This window comes from Ceratosolen solmsi, unplaced genomic scaffold (assembly GCF_000503995.2).
Source record: "Ceratosolen solmsi marchali unplaced genomic scaffold, CerSol_1.0 scaffold10, whole genome shotgun sequence".
NCBI lineage: Eukaryota > Metazoa > Arthropoda > Insecta > Hymenoptera > Agaonidae > Ceratosolen > Ceratosolen solmsi.
The window spans coordinates 18,313,032-18,333,078 of record NW_011948412.1 but is presented as its reverse complement, the minus strand read 5'-3'; the positions used below and the strand labels follow the sequence as shown (position 1 = coordinate 18,333,078).

Below are 20,047 nucleotides of genomic sequence, written 5' to 3'. Positions count from 1 at the left end.
TTATTTTAAACGTCGTTATAGCGAAATACTACCGGAAAAATAATAATCTAATTTTAATAATACCTCAGTTGTTGTATATCTGATACGAACTGTACTAGCTATTTTCATCAATAATTACATCAATGGGTTCTCGAGTAGTCAATATCTTCGATGAACTTCTCATTTCACCAGGTTTGCAGATCAAGATATACTTTTAACTATAACTAAATAGCTAATGCTAGCGATAGATATCTGATGTTGAAATAATGAGAATCGTTTCAAATTATATGCACAGTTTTGCGTAGCTATTTCGAAATAGAAGGCATAAATGGTTGTGAAACTGATAACAATATAGACAGCGGTATAAAAAATTATCTAGTAGCAGGATATAGTGCAACAGAATATTCATCACAAATCAATATAAAAAGGTCTGAAAAACGACGTACTTTTTCTAGTGAAAGAACTCACAATAAAAATACAATAGTTGTATTTATGTGTTGTATTAAAAATAACAGCACCAAAAGGCGTTTATAGTTCAGAGCGTTATAAGATATCAGGTGTTCAAACTATATATAAGGGCAATATATTGTAAAAAATATATAATGTACATTGCTGATACAAAAAGATACGATCATAAGAAGAATATATTTTCAAAAGCCATCTGTTTATTATGAAGCAAAAATAAATACTTTACCTAGTGATAGAAATATCTAGCTTACGGATTGCACTTAATAAACTAAATCTACGAATGAGTGTCTTTTGAAAAGAAATACATGTGAAGCATGAAAAACTATTACAATTATCCTTAATGAAAGTGCAATACCATATATATTATTACAAAATTCTAGCAGTGATATCGTTATTTTCATTCTAATAACTTTAATTTTATCTATAATTATATAAAAAATTGCGTCTAGATTATTCCCCTTTCTGGCAGAGTTCATTTTATAAAATATGCATATAGGAATATTATAATAATTTCAGTTACTTTCCAATATAATTATATTAAATTAAATTAAATATTTATATAATTCTATCATTCAGTAACTGTATTATGTCTGTATTTGTATAAGAACGAAAAATTAGTGTCGATGGTGTACGAACGAAAAATATAATAAATATTCACAATATTTTAAATAAACAAATTGAGACCAAAAAGATCTTAACGAGTACTAATGATTTCTCTAATATATTTTACAATTTAATTTATTAATACATAATTATAGTATTATTAACAATATCACTTTCAACTTAAAATACTTGAAGTCTTTAAATATAAATCTATAGATTTTACATAGCCTATATAACTTTAAAATATGAACGGTGATATGCATGTGTATATCTCTGCGTATAATTATCGCTTTATAAACTATAAAGTATAGAGAGTGAGAGAGAAAAGGATAAGAAAAGTTAATTTAATTTGCTTTAATTTCTTAGAGAGAATTAAAAAAGATATATGAAGTTCCAGATTATGAATTGAAGATGTAAAGGAAAATAATTAGAGTAAAGTATAATTATGAGAGAATTTACAACATTTCAAACTATTCTTAATGGAATAGTTGGCTTATAGAGAATGTGTGTTTCATTTTTTTAATAACAATTTTATTCTCAAACATTTCCCAGGTTAATAGTAATTTAAAATTTTCAAATAAGCAAAACAATCATACTAAATTTGAACTATATTTTTAAAAAAGCAATTGACAACTTGTTAAATATATTATCTTAGTTTCCTTGATCTATCTTCTAATACCAATTGCCAATATTACTTACCAAAAGATTATTATTATTCATTATTGAACAATGAAGTTGAGTTTACTAGTGATATTATTATGAATTATTGAAAAATAAAGTTCTTGATAAATTTGTTGTATATATCATTGAAATAATTTAAATAATAGGTGCGTTTAATGTAAAACTATACAGTGAAATTAGCGTATTATTAGATTTTCATGTATACGCGTTGTATAATAATATTTTACTCGTGATTCTCCATTTAATGAAATAATTTCACTGAAACAATAATTTTTTTGATCTTGAAAAATAATTGAGTAAATTACAAATTTTTAAAATCACTTAAGTGTAAATTTCAATCTGTTCGAGATTGCGAGAACAGTTTTATTGCCTTAACTTCAGAAAATTGTTGTCCATCTTAATATTCTAATATGATTATTAGATTCCAAGAATGACAATTAAGTATCAGTATTTATTATATATGAACTTTATATGAATTTTATATAACATTAAATAACATATATAATGTTTTACTTATAACTTTAATGTATGCATACTATTATTTTTTAAGAAAATAAATTAGAAAATGGAAAAGTGAAATTATGACTCGTATCCATTTAATTATGGATATCTTATCTCCATTCTATTACTAGCTTATACAATTATTTACATTTTCTAAGCAATAGTTTATATTTTGATAGTAAATTAAATTAAAATAAAAGCAGTATATTATATATTCCAAATTTAGACATTTTTATTAGATTTTATTTAAAAATATTAACATTGTTTAATATGTTTTAAAAAATAGATTTATTTACCTTGATTGATTTATATAAACACTTTTTAATAATATAATAACAATCATACGAAAAAGTATTATTTCGTATTTTCAATTCTATTGTCATTTTGTAGTATTCCGTGAATCTTGTTTGATGTTTGATATCAAAATAATGTTTGAGTACATTATTTTCAATTTTTTTCGTTATAAAACACTGAACAAATAATGAATATAGGATTGTACTTTGAGTCGATCGATCTATATAGGATTTGACTATACATACATATATGTGTGGGTATGTATACGGAATGGTATGAAGATGCATATACTTACTGTCAAGTTTTTTTATGGTATAATTTCATAATATAAATATTTTATTAATTAGACAAAAATCTATTCCATAATTTATAATGTTGATAATATAAATATTCTATTTTATATCTTTTTATTTTCAATAAACAACAACGATATATATATATATATATATTTTAATTTTTCTTGTATTTTTCTTTTCTACTGATTCTATTTAGCTTTAGTCAATAATTTTTAGAAATTCCATTTTCTTATAAATGATATAGTCAAATAAAATGAAAGTTAATTTTTTAATGGTTTATAAATTTAAATAAAATTTTTAAATCACATAAAATTTTAACCATATAAAAAATTTATTATGGGTAATTGTCAAAATAAGCAGTTAAGAAATACATTCGATTGAATTTTAACAGTATAATAAAATTAAAAAAATAGAAATTAACAGATAAAATTTCAACTTTCATGATTTATTAAGTTTACTACAGTACTTTAGGTCAATATCTATTCTATAGTTTTTTTTTTAACACATGATTATATTTTCCAATTATAAGAAAAAAATAAACTATTCTCAATAGTGAATTTGTAGGATATAATGAAATAATAATTAATTATGCTCTTTATAAATTTATATCAAGTTAATAATGTAAAATAATTAACGAATTTTATTAATAAAATTTATTCAATTTTAAAATTTAATATAAATTTAATATAAGTTTACTATAAAACAATGAATCTTAAAATAGAATAAATATAATTTATGTATTCTATTCGTTATGTTGCCAAATAACGATAATAGCGATTAAATTAAGCACGCGCACAAAAATGTTTTTAATGATATTTTTTCGATTGGAATTCTACAATATAGGTATCGTCTAAAATTTATATGTGGTATAATATTATTTACAGTGCATATTAAAATTTAAGTATCTATATAGATTCACATCACAGATAGAAAAGCGAGCGTAAAATTGCATGAATGATAATAAAAATGTAAGCGAATCCATAAGTATTAAAAACAGAAGCATCATTTGGATTAAAACAAAAATTAAGGTTACATTCCTCGGCAGTTCGGCCAAATCTTTCCTTCAAAAACTCCCAGTCGCATAATCCAACTTTACAGCCGTCCATAAGTAGAGGAATCTCATTTATGTAGAACATAACTTTATTCGGTGAATGTACATCACTGCATCTGCAATTATATTTAAAATTAAAATAAATTTTCAGATTTCAAAAATTTTATTTGTTAATTAATAAATCAGCTTAATAATAATAAATTTAGTAGTCTATTATTATCATTTTTAATTTATTAGAAAGAAAAATGCTAATTTATCAATTAAACTTTATTAAATAAATTTTCTATTGATAATAGATATAATATATAAGACTTTTTAATTGCAATTTAGTCTATTGTGATTGCAAATAATGTTTAATTAGTAATTTTTTTAGTATTTTAATTATTAATTTAATTAGTAATAACTGATGAATTTCTAATGTAAAGTGGAGTAACAAATTGTACCTGTAGAAAACTGCCACTATATTAGTGCCGAACGCTCCATGCATCGAAGTGCGATAATGTCTTCTAGTCACGGAATGATAATTGCTAGCCAATAATGGTGTCGAATCCTTGTCAATGTCTAATGCCGCCATGAAGTTTTGAAGAGTAACCGTATGAGAGAAATAAAAAATTCCCTTTGGCTCATTTTCGTCGTGTCCACTTTCCAAATTACTACAAAAAATTATACACATAAATTTTTTTTTATTAAATTTTTTGCATGTATTCTTTAAATAAATATTATTATATACATGTATATTCATAAAATAAAAAACTTAATGTTAAATGAATTTTTAAGACAGCTATAAGTTGTATATGCTAATATAAACAAATTTTTAATTCACATTTAATGCTTCGTTTCCTCAACTTACCGAAAATGCTCGAACATATCCTTTACAAGCGGACATCCCAGTTTCTTATTAATTTCTCGTCCGGGACCAGTATAATAAAAATGATTAAGATCCTCGAGATATTCCAAAATCTTTAATTCTTGTTTATTAAAAATTGAACACCAAATTGATAAGCGATTAATTTCCCACGCTTTCTCATACCTGCACATATCGTACATCAATCCAATCGATTCTGGAAAAAACTCGTTGCTCATCATATTTATGTCATTAAAGATATTATTCTTAATTTTGAATTAGAACACGTAATTAAAAGTTACAATAGCAATTCTAAGTTTGTGAAAGATAAAAAAAAGGGTTAAATCATCAGTCGACATAAACTGTGAAAAATACAAAAATTATTTTGAATACATCATGTATTTATCTATGATAAACTATTAAATGTTATAGATAACTTTCTATGTTAAGTCATATATATATATATATATATATATATATATATATATATATATACAGATAGATATATAGATATATAGATATATATACATATCACTTTAAAGACAAAAATTCTGCATATTAATTTAATTTGTAATAAGAATAAAAATTAAAAACAAATTTTTTAAATCTACCATTATTAATATTATGACTAAAACCAAGTCGACTGCTGACATTTTGAATAAGATTTTGATATTCGGTTCCAAGGATAAATTTATCTGATTCATCATTAACATGGTCTGTATCGTAGCTTTTATCCCATTCTGGACAATTCTTATCTGCCTGAAAGAAATATATTTTATATTGTTTGTATCATTATTGAGTAAATAATAATAATAATATTAATAATACAATAAAATTGAAATATTGTTATTTTTTAAAAAACATTGTTATTGTTTTAAAATCATCTGTAAAATAATCCGTATAAAATGTTTACATGCAGTAAAGAATCATTGGATGGCGTATATTCTTTGGGCACAGCGTTTCTACTATTAAAAAGGCCATCCATAAAAGCTTCCATACTCTTTCGTGTACGCGAAGTATTCGAAGAACGAAACTGAAATATTTAAAATCATATTAGAATTAAAAAGTAATAATTTAGATAATATAAATAAGAGATACCTTATATATTTGGTAATTGTTAATTTGTGGATCTGCTCTGAGAATATCGGGGAATTCGCTTTGCAATCTTCTAGCAAGTAGTCGCATGTCCTGTTCACCTTGTCGCGTTAACTCATTGGCAAAAGTTTCATTTAAACTTGGATAAGGATACCAATTTTTTAAAGCTTGAAAGTCATTATTGCATAATCGGCCATCTATGAACATATATTTAAAAAAATTTATATCTATATTTGTTAAAGGAGCATAGTATTTAAGAAATTAATTTAACATATAGTTTTTAAAATTAAAAAATTATATAATCCAATATATTTGTGTAATTTATATTCATAATAAAATAAGTAAGTATATGAAATCGTTAATCATAATTTTGAATTAAATATTGGATTAAATTCACCTCTCTTAAATCATCATATTAACATATATGTATTTCAAATTATGAATAATTTTCAGTGTGATATTTGCTAAATATCTAAAATTATAATTTTATAAATTATTTTGTAAAATTCTCATGAAATGAAAAATACTTTTAAGAATATTAATAATATGTGTATATCGAAATAATAATACAAAAAGTATTTTTTTACATAAAATTTGTATGGATAGTCTAAATTATTACACTATTTTATCAAAATTTATAAATTCAATTTGTTAAAATTTACTATACTTTTCATTAGAAAAAAAAATTATTAAAAATATGAATATATTTAAAGAAATATATTAAAGATCAATAAAGTTTTTTCTTTAAATTGTATAATCATGTAGTCACGGACTTTATATTGGTAGTCATGGCACGTTCTTGAAGCATAAAATTGTGAGTAGGTCAGCATATGGTATTTTGCCGTAATTTAAGAGCTTACGTAATTTTAGCTATTTAGGGATAACTTACAAAACCATTCTTAACTTTGCTATATGAAATTAAAGAAATTTATAATGTTTCTTTTCAATTAATCAGAGAATTCTAAATGTAAATCATTGAATACTATATATAATAACTATATATACATACTTCCTCGATTTTCGTGATTATAGATAATTTGATCTCGAAGTCGGGAAAGTGTTAATAATGGTGCGATTGATTTTTTTCCAGGATATCGAGTTCCATGCCTTGATAAAATCCATATTTGAATTGGTGAACAATCTAAAGCATAGTAAAAATATTATTAAAATTTATAAAGACTATTAAAACTATCTTCCTTAAAGTAATTCGTAATTTTATGGTTAATAATGAAATATTATGAGAAATAATTAATTTTTTCTTGGTATTAATTTTTTTATGGCCTACGATAGTTTCGTAATAAAGTAGCTAAAATATAATTGCAATATGTAATTTTATTATTTTGTTATAATTTATAATTATATTTACAATTAAATTTACAATATTGCAAATATATTCTTAATTTATAAAAATAATGTAATATTTTTCACTTTCATTGTCATACATAGTATAAACTATAATTAGACAGTTTTATTAGGTAATAAAATCACAAATAGAATTTTATGAAATGTAAAATGATGTTTAAAACTTTATTTATGTAAATTCGAACATATTCCATTATTTTTTTAGCCTATCATGAATATTATATTATCAATATCATCAATTCTGTATAAGATTTGACATACAAATAAATTTCGTCCTTTGCTTAAATTTTTTAATTTTTATGATATTACTTCCGTTTACTATTTAATATTAAAATATATTTACATAATAAACATTGAGTTGAATATTAATTATGGAATACGCAAAACACGATGCGCAAAAATAAGGAAATATAATATTTAAACAATCAACAACCGAAAATAAATTCTCTATAAATCATGTAATTTTTTAAATTTATATATTAATAATTATAATTTACTTTTTCCATCTCTTAAATTTAAAGTGTAATAAAATATAATAAAATACAATAAAAATAATATTGTGTATAATTATTTTAGAATAAATACAATTTTATTATATTTACAAATACTTATATAATATAAAGTTCTTATAATTTTCTTTAGGATAATGAAGTTTCTTAGTCATTTGCTTGTATAGTTAAACAAATTAGTCATGTTCCACTTTCGCATACCACGTATTCATTTCACTTAATAAAACAACCGCCAAAAGCTATTAACCTTTTGTTGTGTCGGTAATTCTTGAAGATCTACCTTATATTCCATCATTAATATAATTATGTATAAGTTGAGAAAGAAATTATTGTATCTTGTAAATGAATCATAATTTCAAAAACCGTATATGTAAATTATGTATAATTTATAGATATTATTTAGAACACGAATTGCATTGTGAGATTATTAATCTTTAACTAATATAATATAATAATTAATAATATAATATAATAGAATATAATATAATATAATAATATAATAATCTCACTTTCACTGTATCTAATCATGTATTGCTTCATATATCATTAAATTTAATGATATTATAATAATTATAATACGCGTTAATTGCCGAAAAATTCAATAGATATAGATACCTCAACGATAATTTGAGTACGATGACTACGAAATATATCGTCTTCATTACGAATCTCTATTAATAACAAAAGTACTATATCTTTCTTTTTTTCATCTTTAACATTTATTTTTTAAGGTATATATTTTTATAAAGTATAACACAATAATCTCTTAAATGTTATAACAGAATATCTTTTTATATATTATAACATACGAATTTTTTAAATATTTAACATATACAGAATTATGTATACATTTTTTGTTTTCTCAAGCATTACATAACTATTCATTCGAATAAGGTATATATATGAATGTTTATTATACTATTTGTTTATGCAAGCATAAAAGAATTTTTTTTAATTAAGCCTAATTGGTTTGAAATTAATTTGAGATAAGCTTGATTATTTATAATACCGAATTGTGATGTAAATATAGTTCAAAAATAAAATTTTCCAAAAGCATAAAATTCGTTTGACATATTTTTATTAAATCAGCTTACATTCTGAATAACAGTAGTTGCAATATAGTCTCAATGATTTTAACTAATTCAAAAAAGATTTTTTTAAATATAAAACGAATTAAAAGAAATCAGTATATATGAAATACTTATTTCGTTTGTTTTTTAAATAATTTATAGATTTATAGAACCTAGAAAAAATATATTTTTTAAATTATATACGAATAAAATAGAGAATGAAAATATAATTATTCTCAATCGTACATTCATCATATATTGAAAATTATATTTTCTTTTATTACTATCACTTTTATTATTATGACTTATTTATATATATTTACTAAAACATTAGCAAATCTTATGTTATATAATCACAGAATTATGCAGTAATATAATGACACAATTATATTATTGCAATTATTGTAATTATATTGTTGAAATTATATAATTGTATATGGTAAATATAATTGGTTAAAAAATCATAAAATTTTAATAAAGACCAAATGTATGCATATATTTTTAACTTAATGGTAACTAATTTTAAGCAATCGTAACGTTTATGTATTCTATTAGTTATCTCACACTATTAATACTTGGGTGAATCACTAAAATTCCAGATTATACTATTTTCAACAAATATTCACACATTTCTCTTAAGTTTCAATGTCTTGAAGGTGCATTCTCATGAGTACAAAAATTCATGTACTTGTCCCCTTAGAGCAGAAATGAAAATTAAATAAATATTTGATTTACATACTTTAATTTAAAAAATTATGATATCATATGATGGTCTATAATTTTTGAGCGACCAATTAAGGAAAGTACCTACTCGACACAGGCGGAAATCGAGATCTGCCTTGAACGAATTGATAAGCCGTCTTGGTACCCATAAGTAGATAAGGATCCTGGTCAGAAGTGTAGCAGTAATCTATTTCTCGTGCCGTAACCTGTGATAGTAGAGCACCAAGGCTGAATTGTACTAAAATGTACAAATTCATCCTTCGTTAGCTAAAAATCTGAAAAATATGAATAACTTTAAATGTTTTGACTATTAATTTTAATTAAATAATAAAAGAATTATTTTTAATGATTTATCAGTCAGTTAATATTCAATTGATACTCAACTATTATAATAAACAATGAATAATTAAGCTTCTCTTACGATTGTTTGAAATTGTATACTATTTATAACCAAATAAATAAAAAATACCAATGTAAAATAAATGTATATAATTATGTATATTTTAAAATTAAAATATATGAGATTTTCAGAAATTGTGAAAAATTTAAATTGATTTTAATTAAATTAAAAAATCCTTAAGAACAAAGGAATTAAAATTAAAATGTTATTTATATCTAAAATTATTGAGACTTTAACTATATAATATTAATACATTTGTGGAGTTAGAATGCGTATGAATAGCAATAATTTTATTTAATTTTTAAAAACTAATATGTCAAATATTTACACACATAAAATGGTACTACTACATCATAAAATGTTAAGATTATGTGATTCTCATCAGTTTTATTCTATGAGCTTGTATATATTGCTGCATATATTGTATTCAAAGATATATTTCTATATATATATATATATATATATATATTATACTACTCTATATATATATATATATATATAAACTATATTATATACCATATTATGAATAATGTAAATTATTTACTATATATACACTATATACATACTATATATACACTATATAATATTCTATATATATATAGGCTCTATACTTGGTAAACAGTTTTTAAATAATGCAAAATATAATTTGTTTTGTAATTTACAATTCTAAACACTACTATAAATTACAATTCATACATTAAATTAATTATTCAAATTGTTAGATATTTAGATAATGAATTTTAAGAGAAATTATATTTTGCGAAAAGCGATATCTTTAAAATGATATTTGTTTTTGTTAAAAGAGTTCGTCAGAAGTGAATTAAATAATTATATCATTATTTGTATTATTATCGTGAAATAGAAATTTTTAAAACATATTAAAAAGAAAATTTAATATTTTTATCATTATTTATAAATGATCAACGGACATAAGTACAAATTCCTGTTATGTTATGAAGAAAAATTAGTTCCGGCGTGCTTAAATAAACTTATAACAAATTATTATTTAACCCTTTTTCTTTTTGATATTTTTCAAATCAGAACATACAAATAAATATTTATTTAAATACACGTTTATGATAAAACTTATGTAAATACTGAAAGTGTGTTATTGTAAATGATTGTCAGCGACTTTTTTAAAGGACGTATTTTGCAAGAATGAGTCAAACATAAACGAAAACGTTTACGATAATAATCATAATAAAGTTCATTTATTTGTTCTTCGATATCATGTCGTATTACATCTTTTATGTCGCATATGGCGTATACATATTTTTATATATACATCATGCAAAACGTGTTAAACAACACTGTGGCATTATTTTTCCGTTTGCGTATTATTCATCTTCATGATACATCGAGTATTATGAACATTTCGTTTCATTAAGAACTTATTTCAAATTATCTATTTCTCAAAGCAAAAAAAAATCGTCCATTAGAAAATCGAGATATCTTATTGATTATGAATGCCTTCGTAATGAACTGAGAAATGTTTCATTATAATAATTGCTCTCAATCGTCGGTCTTTTTTCCGAAACAACATGTAAACGAGTAAGAATGGACTCGTGTTTTGATTGTATAACATTTGTAGAAGATATCGATTTCTCAGCACACCGTCACTTTACCGTCCAAAACGTTTATGTCATAAGAAATTCGTTGCGCGCTCTTCCATTTCTGTTACACAAGCGTTTTACACAGAGCACTGGATCTCATCGCTGGATCTCTAATTTAAATGAAACAGTTTCGCTTTTGTCATTGATTATTAATAATTCTACTTATTAATGTAAGAACCACATAATATAATATGGAACAGTACATGGATATGTATTTTGACACTTCGGGAGAAAAATATGGTAAATGTCATCTAAGCAAGAATTTAATTAACATGTATAATTACATTGAAAATAAGTGTAATGAACATATTCTATTGATCTATACAATAGACAACATTCTATTGATTTATATTAATAGAAAATAATGATATTAAAGTGTTTGTCAATGAAATAATATTAAAAATTGTTTATTATTGCATATTTATTAAATGTGAATATATTGTATCGACTAATATTTAAAGGAGAATTTTATTTCTCTTTAATTTCATCGACAATTATTTTACAATTATTAAAATATATTGTATAGAATAATCTAAAAGAAAAATAAAAGTTTTAAATATTTATTCTATAATAGAATGAATAAAATATTAATGGGCAGTTGGAGTGAAAGATCTTGTCATTGATGAAAAATAAATAAATTAAAATAGTTTGTAAAATTTTTTAAAAATATATGTTAACAAAATAAAATGAATAAAAATTAAAATTATGAAACAAAATTAGCAAAAATTAGCAACACAGAGTTTGTTAATGTTAATAATGTGTATTGTTTATAGCACTAAAGAAAGTATTTCAATAAAAAATAAAGGAACTAATAATTTGCATTTTTTAAATATAAAATCTCTATATTAAAATTTATGTCTTTTTAATTTCCTTCCGTGTTATTCATTTATAATTAGTAATCTCAAAATAAGACAAGCAATTTATTAATATTTCTATTTCTTAAATTATTATTTAATGTGTTATAAATAATACTTAGACATATTTGCGTCATTTTTCTTATCGTATGTTTTATTTGCAATTATTTATTATTTATCTATATATTATATATAACATTAGCAGAGAATTAAAATAATAATTGAAATTTAATCATATAATGACTTTTAGCTGTTTGTATTAGAAATATAAAGTGATTATTCGTTGTTAAGTATTATATAGACAATACTAATTATTCGTTTTGAAAATTATATGAATTCAAAAAGTGCATTATAAAAATGCAAAGAGATTTTTTTTATATTCGTTAGATTTCATTCATTAATTTATTGAACTAGAAAATCTATTAAGTTGTGTTTAATTATAAATGATGAACAGAAATTTATATTTTATTTACTCAAAACTTATTAAATTACTTTTTAAAACAGTTATATATTTTTATTTATTGCGTTTCTAAAACGTCACTTTTTATTATTTGGTATTAAATTTAGGACATCTAGAAAAGAGAAGCATAATAGTAATGCTTCGACTATTGAATTGAAAATTAATTATTCATAAAAAGTTTTATTTCAGAAAGTATAAAAATAATAACTATAAAAACATTTAAATGTAGCAATTAAGTTAATTATTTTTACAGAAAAATTTCTATAAAAGAAATAAATATATTTATAATCATAGAATTCAAGTAATTGTGTATTTTAATTAAAAAATAGTGAGTTAATTCGAATAAACACGATTAAATGATCTAATATATATATATAATATTTAGTTTAAAAAGATTCTAGATGCTATTGCATTTAAAGGGAGGGGGGAGACAAATATATAACGTCAAAATTAATAATTCATTGATAATCAATATTGCCACAAACGTGGATACTTTTTGCTTATTTTATATATTGATTGAGGATGAGAAACGAGGGTGAAATTATTAATCGAAACATTTTTATCTGAAAAACTCTCGTCTATAAATTTAATATAATTACAACATTAAGTATAAATTAACCTTCACTTCCAAGCTCCATTAAAATTCTCATTTATAAACGCTTTTAAGAAAATGTTTTATTAGCCTCTCAATTTCGGTCGTCGCTCATCTATCGATAAACCCTTCATTGCATATCGGGCGAATAAAAAAAAAAGAAAAAAGGTAGATATCGCCAATAGTTTTTTTATCGCACACGTGAAATAGAATTGCTGGAAGACCGAGTCGATCTTACTTCCGTGCGTACAATTCCTCACGATGGGCGTGTACTACAATATGCAACTCTGTTCTCCAGGTCGAAAAGCTATTACTCTCACTCGGCTGCATTATCGTTGCGTTCGTCCAAGGACGTCGCGACCTGCTCATACATAGAGACGTACGTCGAACAAGTCAATGACCCGTAGTCTTGCCTCTATGGAGACGCGCGCCGAGTTCTACGTTATAGTCCAATTGATCTTTTCTCTTGTACCTAATTCGTTAGTCCCTTGTTTTTTAGTTAATATTTTTTAAGACGCCTGGTGGACACGTAAATAGAGATAAACAGGCTTGTCGGAAGTTTGATAGAGTGATAGACTCACATAAAATCGATAGTGGCTTGTCACGTTGACCTCGTATATGTGTTTATGACTTATTAAATGATTCTCTATGTGTATATTTTGCCGTGTAATGTACATTAATTTCTAGTCTTACCGACACCGATTATATCGATAACTTCAATATTTATTAAATATTGAGATATGTCAAAAATCTAAAATAAGAATCCAAAGAGTTGTCATCTTTTGACAAATATACATTAGAATTGATAGTATTTTTATGTATACTGATTTACTACTTTTTATAGCAATATTATTCGGCTGATTTATGACTCTAATAGTAATTTAATTATGGTTTAAAAACGATATGAAAGCTATGTAAAGTGATTTTCATGAAAGTATAATATTTATTAAAACATTATCTCATACAGAACTTATTGTTTTTAGATTATTATTAATTTATTTAAATTACTGTTACATTAAATTATGCATAATAATGATGTAATATCTGCCATTGAATATTTCTTTCACAATAAATGATCATTACTTTCAATTTAATTGATAAAGAACTTATATTAAATCGATACTTTTATAATAGTTATCATTTAATATCATTGAAATTTAGTATTATGAGTATAAATAATATCAATATGTTATTCGAACTATGTTATGATAAACAAATATTGGTCCGATATCAAATTTAGATAAACTACCAGACTTAACTTTTATGTTTTAATAGTATAGTATTCAAATCATTTTTAACTTATCTTAAGATTTTTTATAAAGATTTCATCAATTGTTTTAGGATTAAAAGTATCTTAATTTTAAAGATATTTTATGCTCAACTATAAAAAAAATCAAACACAGTTATAATCAGTTTATATAAAAATATAGTAAGTACTATTATATTTCAATGCATGTACGTGATTAAAAAAAAACTATTCATTTAAAAAAAAATTCTAAAGAAATAAATGTTATGTTACTTACAACTTACAGTTACAAAGATTACAATCTTTTATACCGCAGTAACAAATAATGCATTTCGTTAATATTGCGACAAAAATCTTTATTTATTATATCCTAACGTAGGTAGTTTTTCATAATTTTTACTTTATTTTTCGTATAAATTGCTAGCGATTTTATAATATACTGAGAATTGTATTACCATATATTTAATTTTGTGTAGACAATAAAAGAAACTTGCTTTCAACGCCGGAAATTAGAGTATACATAGCAAGTAGAATATTAATTTCGTATATTAAAATTTCTATATTTATAAGTATTGTATAATTTATTTGTTAGAATTTTATAATTACTTGTAAGAATTTATTGTCTTTACAATGAGTAGCATTAATAACAATATGTTTCCCTAAATTATAGTAATATAATACATACTTTTGTAAATATCTAAATTTATTCAAAAAAATATTTTAAGATAATATTTAAAATAATATTATATAAGATTTTATATAATCTAAATGTTTGAATATATACAATTATTGTAAAATTAAATTCTAAGTACAAATATAATATTAAAAATAAACGTGAATTGATAAAATATTTAAAAAATCATTAGCTAATTACAAACTTAGTGCTTTAGACATTTAAGTCGAATATAAATAATATTTAATTTTTTAAATATAAAATTTATAGTTATATCAAAATATAATTGTAATTAAAAGTCAATTATATTTATTTGTAAATGTTATATTGTATTCATGAATACGCACACAGGCACGTAGACAAATACAATGATTAAAATAATTTCCAAAAAAATATATTGACCAAATAAATTTCTCTAATAAAATATGCTTATGATATTTATTCTTGTTTAATATAAAATTTGTTAATGGTATGAAAGAATATTAGATTTTGAACAATATTTTTATTAATAAGTACTAATATTACACAATTACATCACAGCATTTTTTCAAAATTAAATGTAACATAGTTACCATACCTTCAATAAATAAAATCGATTCAGTTACACTTCCTGACGAACCGCTAAACTGAATCACTTTTTTCTTGTTGTTTAACTTTCGTTTCCTTCCGATACCGTTATTATTTTACCTTTGACTATAAATTTTATAAATTTAGTAAAATAAAATATCAATAAAAATGTTTATAGTATATAAAAATATTAGTGATTAAATAAGTGATAATAGTTATACTTTTTTTAAATATTCTAAATATTTTTTACTTTAATTATATATATTATATGTAATAGAATAACCCAAGTAATTATTATTGTTAATGTTGGTCTATATAATATGTTATGTAAAGTATAGTTATTAGAATTATCATATAAAGAAGATGAAGAGTTATATTGATTAAAATCCTCTAAATTAAAATCACGTATAATATATAAATGATAAGATTAAAATAAATCTATGATTTTCACCAACTCATTTCCCGAATTAATCTTTTACAAATTCACATAAATTGTATTGAAGGAAACAAACACTTTGTCAACAGTGGCGAATATTGCGGACTTACAATATTTGAGAAACTACTAGGATTACTTCATTGAGTCGATCGACGCCTAGTGTACGTGAATCATGAGAGAAAAAAAAAGTGAGCGACGTCGAAATACATACTACGAATGCGAGTTTGCGACTGGAATTGCGCTTGATGCTCTTACCTCTTTAAAAGTCACCGCTTTGCGACAGTATGATCTATTGCGCATGCGTGCACATAGTTAGGATTTTTTCAATGTAAGTCAACCTTAAAATAAACATATACTAAGTTATTAATCGATAATTTTCTTACACATGCAAGAAAAAATGAATGTAATTACAAATCTAAATACAAAAATATACATGGTTAAGTGAAATCGTATAATTTATTCAGTAATACAAATAAAGTTTAAATACATATAAGAAATTTTAACTATGTGATTACACCATTATTATATTTCCATGCTTGTTTAATTATAGATTTGGATGAAATTTTATTAATTTTTCAAAAATATAAGTCTCCTCATTATATATTACTTAATAATTATATAAATTTGTTTCGATGCTAGTAAGCTATTCATATAATAAAATTTACCTGATTCATTTATACAATTTTAATCACTTATTGATTAATCAATCGATCTTTAAAGTAGATATTTGTAAGACAAATCATGATTCAAATTTAATCCGATAAATGATAGTTATCTTATATATTATAATTTTTATATCGAATTTCACAGTTCAGAAGAAATATCTCTTAAATACAATATAAAATAAAAAATTATTTAAGAGAAATTAAATTTATATTGAAAATTTTAAGCTTAAATCCATATTCATATCTTTAATAAGATACATATCAACTATTGGTAAAGCAATACAAAAATTACCACCTTTCCTTACTCTATTTTTAATTTATTGTTGATAAGAATATTTTTTAAATATCTCAATTAATGTTATAACTATGTTATATAGATGTATTCTTAAAATGTGTTTTATGTATTCCAAGCAGTTAGTGTTAAATTTATGGTTAAAATAATTAAGAAAAAACGTTTATATGTTGAATATAAAATTTAATAATTTTTAGATATTATCAAGTAAGATATTATAAACTAAATATTTATATATATATAGATATATATATTTATTTAGTTATTTTAAAAATATAATTTTATTGACTACTAATATTGCATTCAAATTATGATGCATATTCTTATCTTATTTTTATTTACCTTCGAAGTACAAAATATTCCAATATTTATTCAAACATTATATTTATATATTATATTTATATACATATCTATTAATTTTTAACAAATAATCAGATTATAAATGACATTATTCGATTCAATACAAATAAATAATTTTTTAAGTCCATAATAACGAATATAGTAATGTTACCGCATTCGATCAAATAAACTTCAATATTGTAAAATTGTTCCCTAGGAAATTATCGTTAAAAAAAATAAAAGAAAGTGCCGGATGCAAGTATAAAATATTTTATTCAAAATTAATTTGTCTAATATTCGAAAAATGCTGCTTGTAATTTGAATAACCTTATAAAACGTAGTGTATATTAAGTTATAAATAAAAATATATTCTGTTTATAATTTTAAGAAAAAATAATTTAAAATTGAGATTAACAGTTTATTAAAATTTAATATTTATGTTATCTGTCCATTTATTTGATAAACTGGACTCGAAGACTCATGATACATTAGATTAATTAAAGATAGATAGGAACTTTTGCTCTTTAATCAAGAGAAGATCCATATTAGATATGAGCATTAAAAACTACTTATTCGATATGTTAATACCATGTAAATATGAAAGGACCTAATGAAAGATTATTATAAATAAATATAGAGAAAATATTTATGAATTGAATTATCTAATATCATTTAACTGAAATTAATATATTAGATCGAAGATATCGATTAAAAATATATAATAACATAATTATTAAACAAATATAAATCAATAATATGAATACATCAAAAATATTTCCTTGCTTAAAACTTAGAACATTACAAGATATATTACATATTCTATGATACGATTTGAAAAAAAAACATCATATTTTTGATCTTGAAATATTTTTCTTGAACTAATATTAAAATACATATTAAAAAAATGTAAATTAAATGCGAATAATTAAATATGTAATGTGTAATAAAAAATTTATAAGAATGCCTGATAATTATATTACAATTAATTTTATTATGGACTTTCACTTATTGAATTGCTAATTTTCATATACAATTATATATTTTAGTTTTCTTTGTGCATTTCTAGACAATTAAAGATATTTTCAAATTCTACTTACTATAATTTTACTTTAAGAAAATTTTTTTCATATTTTGGCTTATATTATAATTATGTAAATTCCTCTGTAAAATCATTGTAATCATATATAAGATCTTAAATCATAAATCTGTAGTAATATTAATTTCTAGAGTTTTATTTTAAAAAACCAAATGTTATTATTAGCTTTTAAAATTTTATCACGATTAGCACATAGCTATTAGTTTACTTAGATTCTAATCAACTTTTGGCAATTTATTAATATTTTCTTTCTATTTTGTATATTTTATTTCGTACACAATAAATATTTCGTCTGTATGCTTAATAATATTAGATACTGCTTTAAAAACTATTTCCTTGTAAACATAATTTTATGTAATTTGTTCTTTATTGAATTATTGTTTTTCAGCAATTTTTAAATTTTTGATTCACAAAAACAATATAGTAAAAAGTTAAAGTCACAGAAATAGTACTGGAAATAATAAAATTAAGAATATAAGTTTTATGTAAATTACTTTCTTAAAAATATAAGTATCTAATGTTTTTAAAGCAATGCTATTCTGTTTGCGCATGCTGGCTAAATCTATTTCAAAGTGTCTATTTTAACAAGATCTGATTAGTTTTCATATAAAATTTCTTATTATTTTTAAACAATTATCTCATTAAACTATTAATAAAATATTTTAAAATAATTTACAATTTATTAATAGTTTATTTTAGTAACCATTATGAATAACTCCGATTTTAACAATTAAAAATTAAAATGTAACACACATAAGACGATAAAATAGAATTATTAAATTTTTTAAATAAAATTTGGAAGCACACTTAATCTAATTTATAATATCTAGGTTTTCAAAAATTACATATTGTTCATTATAATCGGATTAATAAGATTAATTAATAATATTAATAGATTTTAAAAAAATCATATTTTTTTGCGATATCCAAGAACACTTATCATTATTTTAAATTTTCATATTATTTATGTGTCTGTAAAAAAATAATAATCTATGAACAAGTATGCAATAATATTACATGTTAGATAATGAATTAAAATTTAAATGCTCAGAAATAATCTAAATATAACTTTGATTCATCGCACTCAAATGAATCCACTCAAAATCTACTTTTATATACAGAAATTCTTCATAATTTAATATAGTTGAGTATTATTATATTTGTAAAACTTTATGAATAAATATTCATTACTATAAATCGTAGTAAATACGATGGAAATAGGATTTGTTCTTTACATTTTTTAATATTTTTATGATATTTCAAACGTAATATCAATTTTACTTCATGTACTTAAATGGCCGAATTTTATATATTTTCAGGTTAAATTAATGATCATTC

The 20,047-nt window shown here is 22.1% G+C and overlaps 1 protein-coding gene across 1 annotated transcript; it reads right to left on the bottom strand.

Moving 5' to 3' along the window:
* Nucleotides 1-3,581: 3,581 nt before the first annotated feature.
* LOC105361412 (multiple inositol polyphosphate phosphatase 1-like) lies at nucleotides 3,582-16,006 on the bottom strand. The gene is made up of 9 exons (XM_011498589.1): nucleotides 15,892-16,006; nucleotides 9,565-9,743; nucleotides 6,822-6,953; nucleotides 5,816-6,009; nucleotides 5,631-5,750; nucleotides 5,329-5,476; nucleotides 4,724-4,934; nucleotides 4,317-4,526; nucleotides 3,582-3,989 (listed from the first exon to the last, which is right to left on the bottom strand). Exons 2-9 carry the CDS (start codon nucleotides 9,731-9,733, stop codon nucleotides 3,743-3,745), a joined length of 1,431 nt encoding a protein of 476 aa, XP_011496891.1. The 5' UTR covers nucleotides 9,734-9,743; nucleotides 15,892-16,006; the 3' UTR covers nucleotides 3,582-3,742.
* Nucleotides 16,007-20,047: the final 4,041 nt, after the last annotated feature.

Excerpts from the sequence above, each read along its gene's own strand:
- LOC105361412 (XM_011498589.1), bottom strand. The coding sequence starts at position 9,733 with ATGAATTTGTACATTTTAGTACAATTCAGCCTTGGTGCTCTACTATCA. Across the intron at positions 4,527-4,723 it reads GATATGTTCGAGCATTTTCG|TAATTTGGAAAGTGGACACG; the intron begins GTAAGTTGAGGA and ends AATTTTTTGTAG. Across the intron at positions 3,990-4,316 it reads ATAGTGGCAGTTTTCTACAG|ATGCAGTGATGTACATTCAC; the intron begins GTACAATTTGTT and ends ATATAATTGCAG.